Raw genomic sequence first — 15,816 nt, forward strand, 5'->3', positions numbered from 1 at the left:
TACGACAAAGAAAAAGACGAATGTGAAATATTCTGCGCATGAGTGCGTTATAAGCCACGTGCATTTTGCTAGCAATGAGTGATGAAGTTGAAATGGATGAACTGACAAACAGGAAGTTATTGAAGGAAATTCAAATACGTGGAATACGTTGTATTAATAACGAGCAATGCAAATCGAATATTGCATAGGGGAGATCGCCGGGGCTAGAGTCACACGGGTAAGTTGTGACAAAGCTTATATCTCACTTAATAGATTGAGTGGAATATTCTTCTTTATAGTGTAGGTTGCTCCTATTGTGTTAGTCGGGTGTACGAAATAGCTCGTTTCAAAAACATCGCATGTGATATTTACGAGCACTTTTTAAAAATTGGAAGTCGTGAGTAAATTTTTCTTGCCTCTATATTTTTATTGTTTCGTTGGTTTTTGGAATTACTAGTCGTAATTTCTTTTTGGTCATAAGAAATATTATAGTTTTAGATAATTTTTCCTGTATTTAGTTAACTGTTATTCCAACATAGTTTATAAATATAATTTTCTTTGTTCAAAATGACCGTTCAGGGTAAGTTGTCTCAAATGAGACGAGATTGAAAGTTTATGAGAATTATTATTCTTTTATTTATACTCAAAGTTTATAAAAGAATTACACAATTTATGAGAATTAGTATTCTTTCATTTACTCTAAGTTTATGAGATTTATAATTACAAAGTTTATGAAAATTATTAATTTTTCGTTTAATTCATGCTACAATATATTATTAAGTTAAATTTATCAAAAACTGGCACTAACTTTAATAAAATATTAAAACAGGAACTATTTGTCGTATGTTTCCTCTACATGAAAGATACATAACAATCAATCCAGAGTCATGTGACAACCAATCCTGGGTATGGGGTAAGTTGTCGCATTTGCGCGGTTTTGCTTAAAATTAAATAACTTTTTTGTGTATAAATATATACAAGTCTAATACTTTTTTTCTTACACCTAAAGGATGTAACTACATTATAAAGTAGTATACGATATTACAAAATATTGCTAACATTTTTTTTAAAAAGCAGTATTTGAAGTGTGACAACTAGACCCGGTCTCCCCTACAAAAGAATATTGATTATATTGCTTAAACTATATTTAAAGTTATATGAATTGATTAAAAATTTAAACGATTAGAATACTTGACTATCGCGTTTCACGTCGATACTTTTACTTTATTGTCCATTCTTTTCGACAGCATGAATTATTATAATGTTGACCAGCACAATTAATGTACAAGATATTCAAACTGACGCAAAAAAGTCCGTATAATCTAAATTAATGTTAATAGATACAAGTATGCCGTTAATTTTTATTATTGACAATACAGATATCATTTTCTGTAATATATTTGAACTTACTAAAGTCATTCAGATTTAGATCAACACGATACGCTGAATTTATTTACATTTGGATATTTAATAAACGAGCTCATTTACTTTGAAATTAACAGTTCGCAATTGACATTGTTTATCGTCTGGTGATGGCTTTACTCGCGCAGGGAATGCATTTCGAAATGATGCACTTGTGCATTCGGAATAAATTTGCACGCGATTGGCCGTACACGTATACATGTTCGTTATACGCGTAAGATGTAAGTGCTTGACGGTCGATTTGACACGGCTGCTAACGGCTTTAGTATCAAGGACCGTCATTGTGAAAAAGTGAAGGAATTTCAGGAAGGCTTGTAAAAGGCTTCGCCGAGGTTTCCTTAATAAGATCGCATGATCGATTGTTAAGATTTACATGATGACAAATACAGATGAGGCGTATTGATATTGAAGCTATTGGCGTCAATCAAGATGTCATACAATTATCGTACGTCAATTTAATGGCGTATTTTGCAGATTGAGCGAAAAATTTCAATGTATTGAAAATGTCGGGACTACACTAGTTTTATCAAAAATTGTCAAAATTAGCTAATGATAGTTCCGCATAAAGTTCTACATTTAAGATCCATAACGGCGCTTACATATGTACGATATATCATCTATACTATATAATTTTTAAAAACGATATTAATTCTCTGTCTACTCAACTGATTTGGTCATTTTTTACGTGCAGGTACCACACATACATCAATTAATTGATATTAATAAGTTGATTATAGCAAATTTTTTACATATATTAAATATCTATAAAATATCTAATTCTATTTTGATAAAAATTTAAATAAATAATTAAACTTTGAAAAAAATCATTAAGCACACCTAATATTAAATTTAAAGTTACAGAATCAAAATAATCGTTATTTTGTGATCAAAAAATGAAACTTGTATTTATTATTGGTTTTTTTTTCTATATTTTGCGTCTTAAAAAAAGAATTGATTTTAAGGGATCAAAAAAAAAATATATCTCAAATCATCTTTATGCCGGACATTGTCTAGATTTGTTATAAAATATTATCGTTAGAAAAATTCTTGATTCATTAAGATCGGTTTATTGCTCTTGAGACTTAAAAGTTTGGCAAAAGGTATCAATAGAAGAATAATACCTATATAAACAAATTTATATTACGCGAATACTTTTTCGAGCAAACCTTTATTTTTTAAATAAGCATTAAATAGTATGATAATAGTTAATTCATTGAAAGTAATCTGAAATATATAAGGAATAAATATTTGTGTGGTATAATATTTAATAGTGTAATATTAAATGCATCATATTAAAAGAGTCATTAAATACGTATTTCGTACAGCAATGACGAATTGGTTGGTAGACAACGCACGGTATCTGGCCGAGCTTTTGTTTATTTTTTTGTACGGCATACTATACCTATACGCGCGTTCACCTTGTAATCATTCGCGCGCGCGGCGAGACTCGAGCAGGTAATGTTACGAACCGCTCCATGTGTCGTTACACATTATTCCTCGGAACGCGATCGCAACGAGTATTAGAAATTGCTAAACGTGATTATTTTTTACAAATAATTAAACGATTTTGTCCCGCGCAACTCTTGTGATTCAATTCATAAATATATCAAAACGATATCTATTTATATCGAAGCGATAGGGGAATGAGAATTATAAATTGTTGTTTCATTACTTAACATTTACGGACGATAAAATTATTGTATTTTACTAACGGCACATAAATTCATACATATCTTACGTCTGCTTCGAATCTTTCGCCAATCGAAATGCAATTTGCCCATCATTTTCGGATCGAGCATGGAGTGCGTAATCGATATACGCGAGCAGCTCTCTGTGTATCATCGTATTATCCTTCCGAAATATGATCGTCCCTTACGATATCGAACATCTGCATGATTAATAAAATCTCTTGATTAAATCTTTTAATTAACAATCCATAATGTACCAAAGCAATGTTTATTGAAACAAGTATTTCGCACAATTTATTCGTTTTACATCTAGTACCAAAGCGATGAGGGCTGGATATTGCAAATTGTTATCTCACGCAATATTTTTTGGATGATAGAATATATCACCCGAATCGCGCGATAATTGCCTTTTTGTGATTAGTGCATATATAATAAGTAACCGCGTTTTCACGAGTGTTGTGCGAGTGCCACAAAAGGAACAAAAAGAAACAGAGGGACTTGAGAGGAGAAGGCGACTCGAAAAGAGAGAGACGAAGCAACCATAAGGTAAGTAATTTATTATTTATTTGTTATTTATTGCTTGCAAAATTACCCATTTATAATCATTTTATGCGCGCAATTCAAATGTCACTTTGTGCGTTACTATATAATTTTTAGATATATGTTTTTCTACTTTTATCTATACGTCTTTCTACTTTGTGTCGGTCTACTTTACGGATTAATATAGTGTTACAACTGCGTTGCTGTGCGTCGTATCAGTGAGTGACAAATTACATTTTGTTCTAACTCGTAACATAATAAATCTATAAAAATAATATTAGACATGCATAAAGTGTATATAGACATATATATGAATCAAGTTAACAGCATAAAAATAATGCAAATAAATATATTAAAATTTAAGTGTCACTTTATTTTTCTTTCTTTTATCCAAAAATTCCTTAATATTTAATATTTAAGATTTGCATTTTGCCTCTCTCGGGGATTACAAATTACATGAACTGATATCAGAAAAGTGCAATACTCAGAAATTTTGATAATATGTATCTATCATAAACAAAAGCAGAACAGGAAATATTTAATAGTTACTAGTTGTAAACTTATTTAACAAAAAAAAAGCAGTAGTAATTATATTTAACATGTCAATTTTATTATAATTTTTCATAGCCTAGCCATTTATACTGATAACTTGATTTATTTCATTTAAAAAGTAAAACGTCTTGTGTGTGTTGTACAAAATTTAATTAATATTTTATCTAACTTTATTCAACAAATTATTAATCAATACCAGGTGATTGCTATAATATGATATCTGCATATCAATAATATAAAACCAATTAAGCAGTAATAATTAATATCTGAATTATAAATATCAAAATATCAATTGATATGCTAATTATTATATAACGCAGTAACAAGTTTGCGATCTTTATGCGATATCATTAATCAATTTTGATCCCTTACCTATAACTCGTAAATTAAAGCTCAATATTTATATATTGTAGCCTTCACTTTTTGTTTCAGAATTCCCGGTTCTAATTAATCTTCGAAAAAAATGCAATTTATTAAACAAAGTTACATTTTGCAACTATTTTAAATCGCATATATATAACTATAGTATTTCTTTTGTACTCTTCCAAGGATATAATTTCAATCCACTTGTTCGATTTTGTCGAACCACAAAAACCGAACGCGAAAGAAGTAACACATTCCCGTTCAACTGTGAGCTCGCGCAAAACTTCGCAGCGTCAGAATCGCCGTATAAATTTAATAAGTTTACGCTCTAATTGTCGGTGTCACCGAGCGCTCAAAAAGCCGCCGAAGATTTTATGCGCCGCGCTGTCCGTCCGGCGGAGAGCGCATGCATTGCGCACCGTGCACCGTGCACCGTGCACCGGTACCGCGTGCGGAAAGAGAGAGTAATTCGCGCGAATGTAACGCGGTTTTCCATGGTCGAGCGATCACCGTTTTTCTGATCTGTGCGCGAACTCCCCGCGGGCCCCCGATCGATTCGAGACAACGGCGTTTGTATGTCGAACAAAAAGACGAGAGTTGGAGCAACCGCGATGATAATGCAACAATCTGTCATACATCATCGATCGTCGGTTGACACGCGGTGTTCTAACTAAAGCGCACCGCTCTAACAGCGATTTGCGATATCGGCTCACCCGCTCAACGGTTCGATTTGATTTGGTTTTGATGTTCCGCTCGAGCGTTTGCGCAATTAATCATCCTTATTACAATGCAGAAAATCTCTCGATTGAAAATTAGGTAATCGAATCGGCTGAACGCGCGCTTTCGCTCGCATACGTGTATTATCCGCACCACTATCGCCAGGAATTATTAAATCTAGGATTTTTACTTAAAATACTCCCGTAATTTGTGCAATTTTACTTCCCATATTTTCAACATTTCACAATTATTTCATCGTTTTATATTTATTTTATCTTTACATTTGTTCCTCAAATGTTCAAAAAATTATTTAATTATAAAAAATCGTTATTTAAATAGAAAATCGATTAAACATGTATCTTCAGTACAAGAATATTTAAAGTCTATTTGATATCAAAGTGGCAAAAAAATATGTTCAATTAATAATAATAATAATAATAATAATAAAAGATCTATATTTAAATAGAAGATTGATTAAGCATAAAACATCTTTATTTAAATATAGAAAATCGATTAAACATGCATCTTCAGTACAAGAATATTTGAAGTCTATTTGATATCAAAGTGGCAACAAAAATATATTCACGAATATAGAAAACGGGCTAACTAAGAACCAAGCGCGGTAAAAATAATGCGCAAAGTTTTTATTTTTATTTTATATACATATTCTATTAAATTATTGCTGAGGAAGATACCATTGCAAACACATTCACAAAAATTTTTTAGAGAAAAATAATTATAATTTTACATTATAGATGTTTTTTTAATTACTACGTGTTTTATTTTTACGATTTAAAAAATTATCGTAATCCGAGAATTGAATTATTTTCTATTAAACATATTCCAGGTTATATAAGCAAATAACTACAAATATCAGTTTAATCGAGCCAACTGAGAGAAAATAATTAATCACATTAAAAAAGTTTATACTTCTTCGACGATAACAACAATTAATGTCTTGTATAGAGCTAATAAATTGAATTCAGTATTATTTTTTCACGGTTTCTTGAGAATTGATGTTCGCGTTAATCGCGTTTTCCGACCTTCGGATGAATGATAAATACAGACACGAAATCGAAGAGTAAATTGTTGCACGATCTGACACGTGCAAGGCGATTGTAGTGAGAGAAAAACAACTTAATCTCGAATATCAATTACGCCGTCTAAATCTGCATAATTTAAAATGTGAAAAAACAAATTTACATTGCGGAATGATTGGAATAATCGCGCGGAATAAAAAAAATAATTGGATAAAAAATATTTATGAGAACGAATTAAATTGACGCTGGCGTTACAGTATATCGTGTTATCTCAAGCGTGGGAATGACTATAACTCAACACATCTACTCGTACATCATTCAATGTAGAATTACTCGATTCGTTAATCAACACGGCAATTTATCGCAATGTCAATTTTCCAATTTTCCTAATTGATCACGTATATACATACGGAAACACGTAAGCTTATGTACGATTTAATAAGTTACGAGGCGGGGGAAAAAATGAAACTAAGTTGCCTGAGAAATCGACTGCAGCAAACAGCTGAATTGTTCGTAAAAACTACATTATCAACGATCTTCTAATTAAATCAGGTTTGCTAGAGAATTTTTACAAAAAAAGAAAAAAAGTACGTTTATGTAACACGTGCATGGAAAGTGGCCCATTACGCACGCTACGCGTGCGTGATAGACCACTTTCCACGCACTTGCAACATAAAATAGGGTGTGCAAGCCGTGCGTAAAGATGAAAATTCCCGGGTGCGGTGACCGCACTCGCCTTCGGCTCGTGCGTCAACTCCGCACTCGTGAATTTTCATCTTACAGCACTTGTTACACAAATAACTATTCTGATTAATTATGACAAATAAGAATATTACAGTGCGAATATTAAGTGAATATTAAGTGCGTCAATAAAATAAGCAGAATTATGCATTCCTACTTAATAACAGAAGCAAACTAAGTTGCAGAATCATGCATTCCTATTTAATAACAGAAACAAAGTAATTGTAAGTTGCATATATGCTGAATTACTTATTCAAATACGCGTATATATTTTTTATTTAAAAGCTAACATATAATTTTCGAATCTATTCGTTAGGATAATCTGTTTTCAAAAATCTTATATAACTTTCCAGCGCTTTTAATATTTAGATTAATGCTTAAATGCTATCATCGCGGTTTTGCGGCACGATATGCTCTTGGCGCCCATTTAAATGTTAAATAATGTCGCACTTTGTATAATATCGCGTTACGGTAAATATGTAATATGCATAATTCAATTTGAAATAAGTGATCAATGACAAGAGTGCTTAATGTTGGAAAAAAAATCTCTGAGAGAACGTTACGTCTCGTTCTGTTACATTAGAAATGAATAAATTATATCGTCTATTAAAAATAGATATCCAATCGTTAGTTTCGCTCGTTTGCCGATGATCGCGTTCACTATCAACGGCTCGTTCGCTAAACCATTCGCGAAAGCGATCCCCGAGGGAATCTGCGCGGTTAGAGCGCGGTTAGGCCAATTCTCCCAATCGGACGCGCCCATTCACGAACAAAGAGGGCTCGAAACGCGAGCGGTGGGCCGTAAACTCGTAAACGGTAGTTCGCAACCGGAAGTGATGTTGTTGGATAAGTGGCAGTTATCGATAGCCTGTAGTTAACGCGAATACCTCCGCGTCAGCGGAGAGGAGGAGGCGCAAAACCCTAAAGGAAACAAAGATTCTCGAGCGGCAAGTCGAGGTATCACCCACGCAAATAACAGGGCGGACGTCGAGGCTGTAAAAATTTTACAACCCTCGTCGGATTCTTTTATTTCTTTTATTTAGTCTCTCGTTCACTCCGCGCGCCGCTTTCTCCTCTCGCGGGTCGTGCATCGAATTTCTTTCCTCACTCGTAGAAATTGGATTGGACTTTTATGTCTCAATAACTGATGCGCAGTGATTTTCCAGGTGATGATGATAGCGAAACTTTAATAAAATCTGATTTGCGGTTAAATATTTAAGATCATACATTGAATCTAATGGAAAGAAGATATTATTTTCATACGAGAGTAAAGTCAAGAATCGTGAGAGTATAAGGTTTTGACTTTAATACATCTGGAGAGAGAGTTCGTTTCATTATGATTCAGTATACCCAATACCCAGCCAGCGTATATCCTTCGCGTTTATTTTAGTCGTTGTAACACGGTTTATAATAAAATAATGAAAAAATACCGAGATTATCCGTTATGTTAGCATTGCCTCGACAAATCGATATGTCGCGGCGTTTTTCCGTGGATACGTTTTTCGTATACGCGCGATCGTTCTTTCCGAGACGTCGATCGTTGCCGTCATTAAGCTCCTGGAAGGAGAAGTCCTGCGGATAATTAAAGAGATTTGCAACGGCCGTTTTTGCGAGACCACAAATAATTGCGTATGGCGTGAGAGAGTCGCGACACGATCGAGCGATTCCGGAGAGAACGAGATTTCAAAATGACGCGGAAACGGTAGATTATCCATGAGCAAAACGCTCGAGATAACGCGTTCGCGATTGCGCGCGATGTGCGTTTTCTTATTCAATTAATTAAGTACCGCCACAATTTGATACGCAAATCGTCATGTATTAAGATTTTTAAAAAGCTATCGTGGCGTTGGGCACAAGTGTTTCCCGTTGCATCAATTTTCGATTATTATACAATACTTTACGTCACATACCTGCATTTTCAAACAAACATGTCTAACTCTTATATTTGTGGTGAAAATAGAACAGTAGAATCATACAAAATAATAATGAGAGATTGATAATAACAATTCAGTTATAATTTATCTTCATGAAATTACACATTTTTCAAGTCTTCAATTTGTTACAATTCTTTAGATTCAGTCATTAATCAATCCACGTCACTTATCAGATTTTATCAGGAATTTTTTTTCTTTTGCCTAACACATGCGAATCAAATAATCCGTATGTGAGAAACAGCACGGAAATCTTGATATACGAATGCAGGCGCGATCTAAGGCAGTTAAAAAGCTATTTATCCAGATCCGCGGTTACTTTATTGCACGCAGCAGTATGCAATATCGTGTTCAAGTTCCAACCCACATGCTCAGAATCACACGAAGAGAACTAAACTTCACCTCGCTCTTTTTTTTTTACCTGCGGTAACAATTTCCTCCGATATTCGCCACGATGGACGCGGCGGGAGAAAGCGGGGCGCGGTGGGATTTCCGCTCGGTTCCAGCCGATAATGCGCACCTTACACCGACGCGTATCGGCACGTAGCTATAGGTATCCGTAGATCGTGAAACAGTATAACTTATACGGCGCGAGATGTAGAAATTGCGATGCGGATTGCGCGGAGGACGAGCGCGGCGCGGCGGCTCAACGCGGGAATCAACTGCGATGCGCCTCATCGTCAATAGCGGGTCCGCTCATAATCGCCATTACCGCTTATCCCCTGCGATTACGAGTGACGATAATGCGCGGTGCGCGGCAGCGTCGTGTGTAATTACGCACACGAGGTGACCGCACGGGGAATACCGCGGCGTCGGAAGAAATCTAACGCGGATGTCCGCTTAATAACAGACGGATAAAGTATAATAGCGAACGGGCGACTCTCCAAATTCATCGAGGGAACGCGTTTTGTTTTTTCATTTAGGTCATTTAGGCCCAGTTTCACAAACATCCGAGCAAACATCGGTTAACTTTTAACCTTACGTTCTAAGGTGGACGTTAGAAAGAGACAAAGAGCGAGTTAACCTAAGGTTAAAAGTTAACCGATGTTTGTAAAACTGGACCTTGGGAAAATGTTCGAAAGTCAGTATAAATCGTTGGGATACCTATTGCGATTTAAACGAAAATATATTATTCATAATATATCGTGCATGCATTACGTGCATACACGATTGAATGCAATCACGAGGATCGCTCTATCCGCACTCATCCTATGGAAATCTATTCGTTGAAGGGAAACTTTCCATCGGAACGCATCGCCAATGCCGAGTTTCGCATCCCGCGCGAGAAATTGCTTCGCTAAATCGCGTCATGTCAAAGCCCGCGACGACGGAGACAGTCGCGAAGGATGTGAATTATTAAAATTACCGGGCGTACTAACCAAGGCCGAGGGAGTATTTCTTCCGCGATGGCGAAAATATCAAAGTCGAGGTCAATGAACGAACCACAAAACCAATGACCACACGTGCTCGACGTCACGCTATGGATAAGATGTGGGCATGTGTCAACTATTGATAAGAATGCTTGTATATAATAACCTAAAAGTAACAAGATATCGGCATTGGGCATATCTGCTATCTACTTTTACTTTCAATATTAATTAAATTATTAATCAATATTAATTACCTAAAGGACAGAATAAAATGTATGTATATAGAAAAACTTACAACTTATATACCGGAGAAAAAATTCTCTTTGATTACCTTATTATGCTTGTACAAATGAGAAAAATACGTTCTGATAAAATTGCATTTTGTAATTATCAAAAGTTTTATTTTATTACATTCAAAATGTCAAAAATAATCACACACTTCTTTAAAAAAAATTATTTATGCGCTAGAAAATGAGCCGAAGTTTTTGCTCCTCATACAGGGTTGCAAGTGCATCCCTCCGGTCGAATCGCCCATGACTGGCATCCGAAATGCATCGAGAGTTCACTGTCGTCGATTTAAAGCGACGCGGTGGCGGCGGCGGTCACCCAGGAGGATCGGTAGGATGCTTTTAGCCGGCGCGGAGACAAGTTATTTATTGTTGCTATCTCGGCGTCTCGCGAGAGGGACAGAGGCCCACCGGTTCGTGGTAGTGCAGGCACGGCCGAGCTCTCAATCCTTCTCTTATTAAAACCTGCCCTCCCTATCAGAACTTATACCAAGCACTACGGCAAGCGGTACAGTCATTCGTAGAAGTAGCGCAAGTTTTCGCACCGAGAACTCTCTCGACTTTCGAACGAGAAGGAGAAAATTCGATCGTTTTGTTTCACATATGAATTGCATTTTCTCGACGGAAAAGGATATATGATTCTTTTTTTTTATTTTAAGTATATCTTCTTTCAATTCTTGCAATAACTATAAGAAAATGGCCTTTCTCATTAGTGTATACTGCACAATAAGGTAATCTTTCCTTTCGAACACGGTATTTCAGAGAAGATTGCTGAGATAATCAGATGAATATTATACCCATAAAACGCCGTTTCATTTTTTAATGATAAAAATGTTTAGTAAATTTGAACAAAACTCCCTAAAGGAAACACATGTATGAATGTCATTTTAAATATCATTTTTCATTCAACTTCATTATTTTTCTATTAGCAGTTTTTATTAATAATTTGTTTATGTGGGAATCTTACATTTATATTTTCTGATTACCTAACAACAAAAGTCTTTTATTATAAGGCCTCAACATATATATATTGTGATGAGACAAGAAAATTAATATTAGAGGCTAAAGCGTGATGTGATGGCATTACGTCACACGTATTGTGTAATCATTTTCATTGTAATATGCTCGTTATGTCAGCAACACGTGTCCGGCGCGTTAATTATCTCAATTAAAAACCAATTTAGATGAGATTTGCTCGAAATTGCTGCGCACTGTTTCGATCGTGTTCTAAACAGCGGAACTCATCGCATTCTGATCTCATCGCATTGATAGAAATATGCGAGGACACGCAACGTATACTGAAATTCGAGATCAAATCGTATAATTGCTTTCTACTTATATTAGAAAGGCGGAAATTTTCATCCGTATTTGCCAAAATTGCGATTGTGTAATTTTTTTTATACGAACTGATAATTTTTTCAGATTACATCTAATGAGATTTTTACATAATATAAATTCTGGGAAAAATGGAAAATTTTATTAGGAATTATACAACCGGCTTTTGAAAGAGATTAATTAAATTGAATAATATTTATTATCATAAGAGACGTATAAAGCAAGTTGTGAGTAGCGCAAGAAAATACGAACGTGTAAAAACACACATGTAAGAAACAAAGTAACGAAATAACAAATGGCTGGACGCGATTTGTACAAATAAGAGTGTGCGAGGACGTTTCGAGAATAATGTTCCCGGCGGTTTGTAACGAGAGACGAAATTCGGGTGGGTTAAATGCAAAGACTATACCGCGAAAGCCATTACGCTAATGGGACGATCGAGAGCGGAGAGAGAGAGAGCCGGTCTCTATCAGCGTGCGGGAAGGAACGAGTGGCACAAACGAGGACGAGGCGAGATGGCTCGCGCGAAGAGGGAAGAAGGAAGGCACGAGTCCGGCCCGGCGCGGAGGACGTGGCGGAGAACGCATTACTCATAATCTCACCGAAGGAAGGGCAAGGAGCTGATCTCGCGAAAAAAGCCGCAGCCCAATTATTCCTCTCGGTCTTCACCCGACGCCCGGTGGACCACTCTCCGCCGCATTAACTTTATCGGCGCCCTCTTATTTGCAATGTTAATCCTCGCGCGGAAGATCTAGCTCTCCACAAAATCGCATCGCGCGTTTGTGTTCCGAGACGAGCCTCTTTTAGTTCTCGAGAAGAAGAGAAAGAATCAGGAGTGGAAATTATATACCTTTACAATCTGCTTTAAATACATGCAGTGTAAAAGTAAAAATTATTCAAAAGTACTAATTAAGAGATTAATAAAACAAGTAATTTTATCAAGAATTTTCATCCGTGCGTGCATATGATTATCTCTATTTCTATTATATTATATATTATTATGGATCCTGCTTGCGTATCAAAGCATTTTAAAGCTCAAAGCGTTTTAAAAGAATAGCCATCAGTTAAACATCTGATGTGTCTCCTTATTATACATAGAACTAGGAAGGTCCTTCGAGAAGAACATCGATACACGACACTCACAGTCCGGAAAATTTACATCGCACGATCGGATTTTTCCTACGGCGGAAAAGAGAGCGTTCCCGTGTTTCGCTTTTATCGTCCGGCCTGGACATCCGTCCTCCAAGTAATTGGCGCTCGCTATCATTAGCGCTTATTGAGTTGCAATTAAGATTGTCGTTCCCGCCTTCCTTCTCCTCCTTCCTTCCTCCCGCGCGCCTAGCGCGCGTCTCCACGTCGATCCTATTTGTCGTAGAGGAACACGACTCGTCCGCGCGCAATTACCGCGCTTACTATCGTTAGCCGGTGATTTGCAGCGCGACGAGAGTCATCAAGGCGAACGCAAGTTAACCGTGCAAGACGCGCGATTACTTTACTATCGCAACTAATACGCTGCTTTTCCTGCAACGCGTTAGACGGACGACGGAGGGCTTGTAAAAGCGATAACGTATTAAGAGCGAAGGAAGTAACGTCGGAAGGGTTGAGGTTTATTAGCCGAATATGGTTTAGTTCTCTACACTCTGCAGCTTTTATAGTTGTTCTGTTTGTGCATTGTTATAATTGCACTTTATCTTTTATCATCTACAGCTACTGTTATATGCGCACTTGCGACTTGGGCTTTGTTGTAGAATCGACGAATGTATAATAGCGCCAGAAAAATGATACTTCTGGCTTATATGACACATGCTTATATCATTATTTACATCGTTACTTATATGGTTCCGCAATTTTCTACTCTGTTGCCGACGGTAAAAGATGAGTTAGCTCGCAGATTGACTGCGCGCCGTCGGCAGCTTTGTTGCGATTCTTCGTGAGTAACTAAGCGATTTCACATGCGCGTGTTTGTTGAGATTTTTTCAATTAAATTCTGCATCGGGAGGAAATAATTGGTACCCTCTCAGTGGCGGATAAAATTGTTGATAAACCGTTAATTAAATTACTTTCAATTGCAGAAAACAATTAAAATGAGAAATACAGGTTGCAATGCGTTTTGAAATCAAGCGCCAATCCGCGAATGAAAAACAGTAGGTACTAAATAAATTGCGAAATATTAAAAGTTTGCGTGTAAATGTTATAAATAATTCGTCAAATAACGAGGGGTCCCTAATATATGTATACCTATTATCTATTATGTTCGCATGCCCGCCCACGCGTGTGCTATATTAAAAATACAAATATCAGATATCTCTCATTAGGCTCTACAGATTACATGGTCGTGAAGAAATGCAGTTAGAGAATTTAGAGAAATGTAGTTAGCGATCTAATCAGTCTTATTATGTTCGCGTAATTCTTTTAACAAATAATATGCATGTAAATTGCAAAGTAGCCCGAGATACGAATACGCGGCATTGCGGGGACGGGGAACGAAAGAATTACTTGTACAAAAGCAATTACGCCCGTATTGAATGCCCGTCCTAAATTCACTGTTGCGGAAGGTAATTTTGTGATTATTTCCTCTCGATTAAATCTTGTATTCGCATGGCATGATCTCGTATAGCCGGTATAGCATATACCTAACCCGGCGCGATATACCGCCTCCTCATGCGTAATTAAGTTGCACCGATTACCATCTAAGGTTACGAATAATTGTTTAATTATCCGTACGTGATTAAACACCACGTACGCGCGATGTGTGCAGCATAATCGCAAATTGTTCCTCATTTCTCCCGCGAAATTAATTAAGTCGCGGCGAGCGCGTTCCGCGGCGCGGCGTTCGGCACAGTTCTCTAATTACTCCCTCGTAATGAAACGTCTTACGCCGAACATCTGACGTACGTGGGATGCACGTCGCGGAAAATTTATTTCTGACGGAGGTCGATTCCGGGAAGACGTAACTGTGGAGGCACGATTGAGCGCACTCGATTGAAGCTACTGAATTGCTCTATTCATTTTCGAATAAAAACGAAAAATTAAACGCAAAATTACAAATTTAGCAACTGTCCTTTAAGACTGAGAAATTGCTCAAGGTTTTCCGTTCTTCTGACGCTGGTGGAATGCAGTTAAATGATTAAATCAGAATCGGCGATGGCACAAGGTACAACTAATGCTGAGATTTCTTTACGCCTAGCCCACCCAGAAAGACCCTTTAAGTCATTTGTCATCATCAGTCACGTATTTGTACGTTTTCATAAGCCCTATGGGAGAGGCAGTAACTTTAAATCCTTCATATCAAACATATTTCTAATCAAGTACACGTTCATGGAAATTGAGTTTAATCGTACTTAATCGCTCGCGGTTTCGATTCAAACCGCCTCGCTCGATCGCGCTATTATAACGCTATTATTCTGACATTCTGCCGACTGTGTCAGCTGGGTCATTATGATTATTTATATGCAAATGAGTAGTCGAGGGAGAGAAAGAGTGAAAGAGTGAGAGAGAGAGAGAGAGAGAGAGAGAGAGAGAGAAAGAAAGAAAGAGAAGGAGGCTCTTCCTGGAGGCTACGACGGCAAGTCGTAATCGTTCAGTCCGACAGCGCCGCCGTCGTCGTCCGTCGTCGACGACGACGACGACGGGGACGTCTGCGAGCCGCGTGAGAGCGAGGGTTAAGCAAATAAAATCCAATTAAGGCGGGCGAGCCTGCCCTCAGGCCCGGAAGGAAAGTTCTGATTGTAATGGAGCCTGTCGGCGGGCTAGTGCTCCATTACGCGCGATACCTTGTTATAAACGCAGTCAAATTAAACCCGCTGCCGCCGCCGCGACATGACGGACGTTTATTGCGGGCAAGCAAATCC

The 15,816-nt window shown here is 37.0% G+C and overlaps 1 protein-coding gene across 3 annotated transcripts in view; it reads right to left on the reverse strand.

Moving 5' to 3' along the window:
• The window catches only part of LOC139809179 (retinal homeobox protein Rx-B), a 143,437-nt gene that overhangs the window by 61,399 nt on the left and 66,222 nt on the right, over nt 1-15,816 (reverse strand). Inside the window, exons 1-2 of one of the 3 annotated variants that reach the window (XM_071771891.1) lie at nt 9,395-9,631; nt 3,140-3,289 (exon numbers count right to left, since the gene is read on the reverse strand). The exons of 1 other annotated variant lie outside the window; for it this stretch is intronic. In XM_071771891.1, coding sequence (XP_071627992.1) covers nt 3,140-3,200 — 61 coding nt within the window. In that variant the 5' untranslated portion in view covers nt 3,201-3,289; nt 9,395-9,631. Of the gene's footprint in view, nt 1-3,139; nt 3,290-9,394; nt 9,632-15,816 lie in introns of those variants that run through there. One more of the 3 variants, XM_071771892.1, reaches the window with a different exon arrangement.

The sequence above is a fragment of the Temnothorax longispinosus genome, chromosome 2 (genome assembly GCF_030848805.1).
Source record: "Temnothorax longispinosus isolate EJ_2023e chromosome 2, Tlon_JGU_v1, whole genome shotgun sequence".
NCBI lineage: Eukaryota > Metazoa > Arthropoda > Insecta > Hymenoptera > Formicidae > Temnothorax > Temnothorax longispinosus.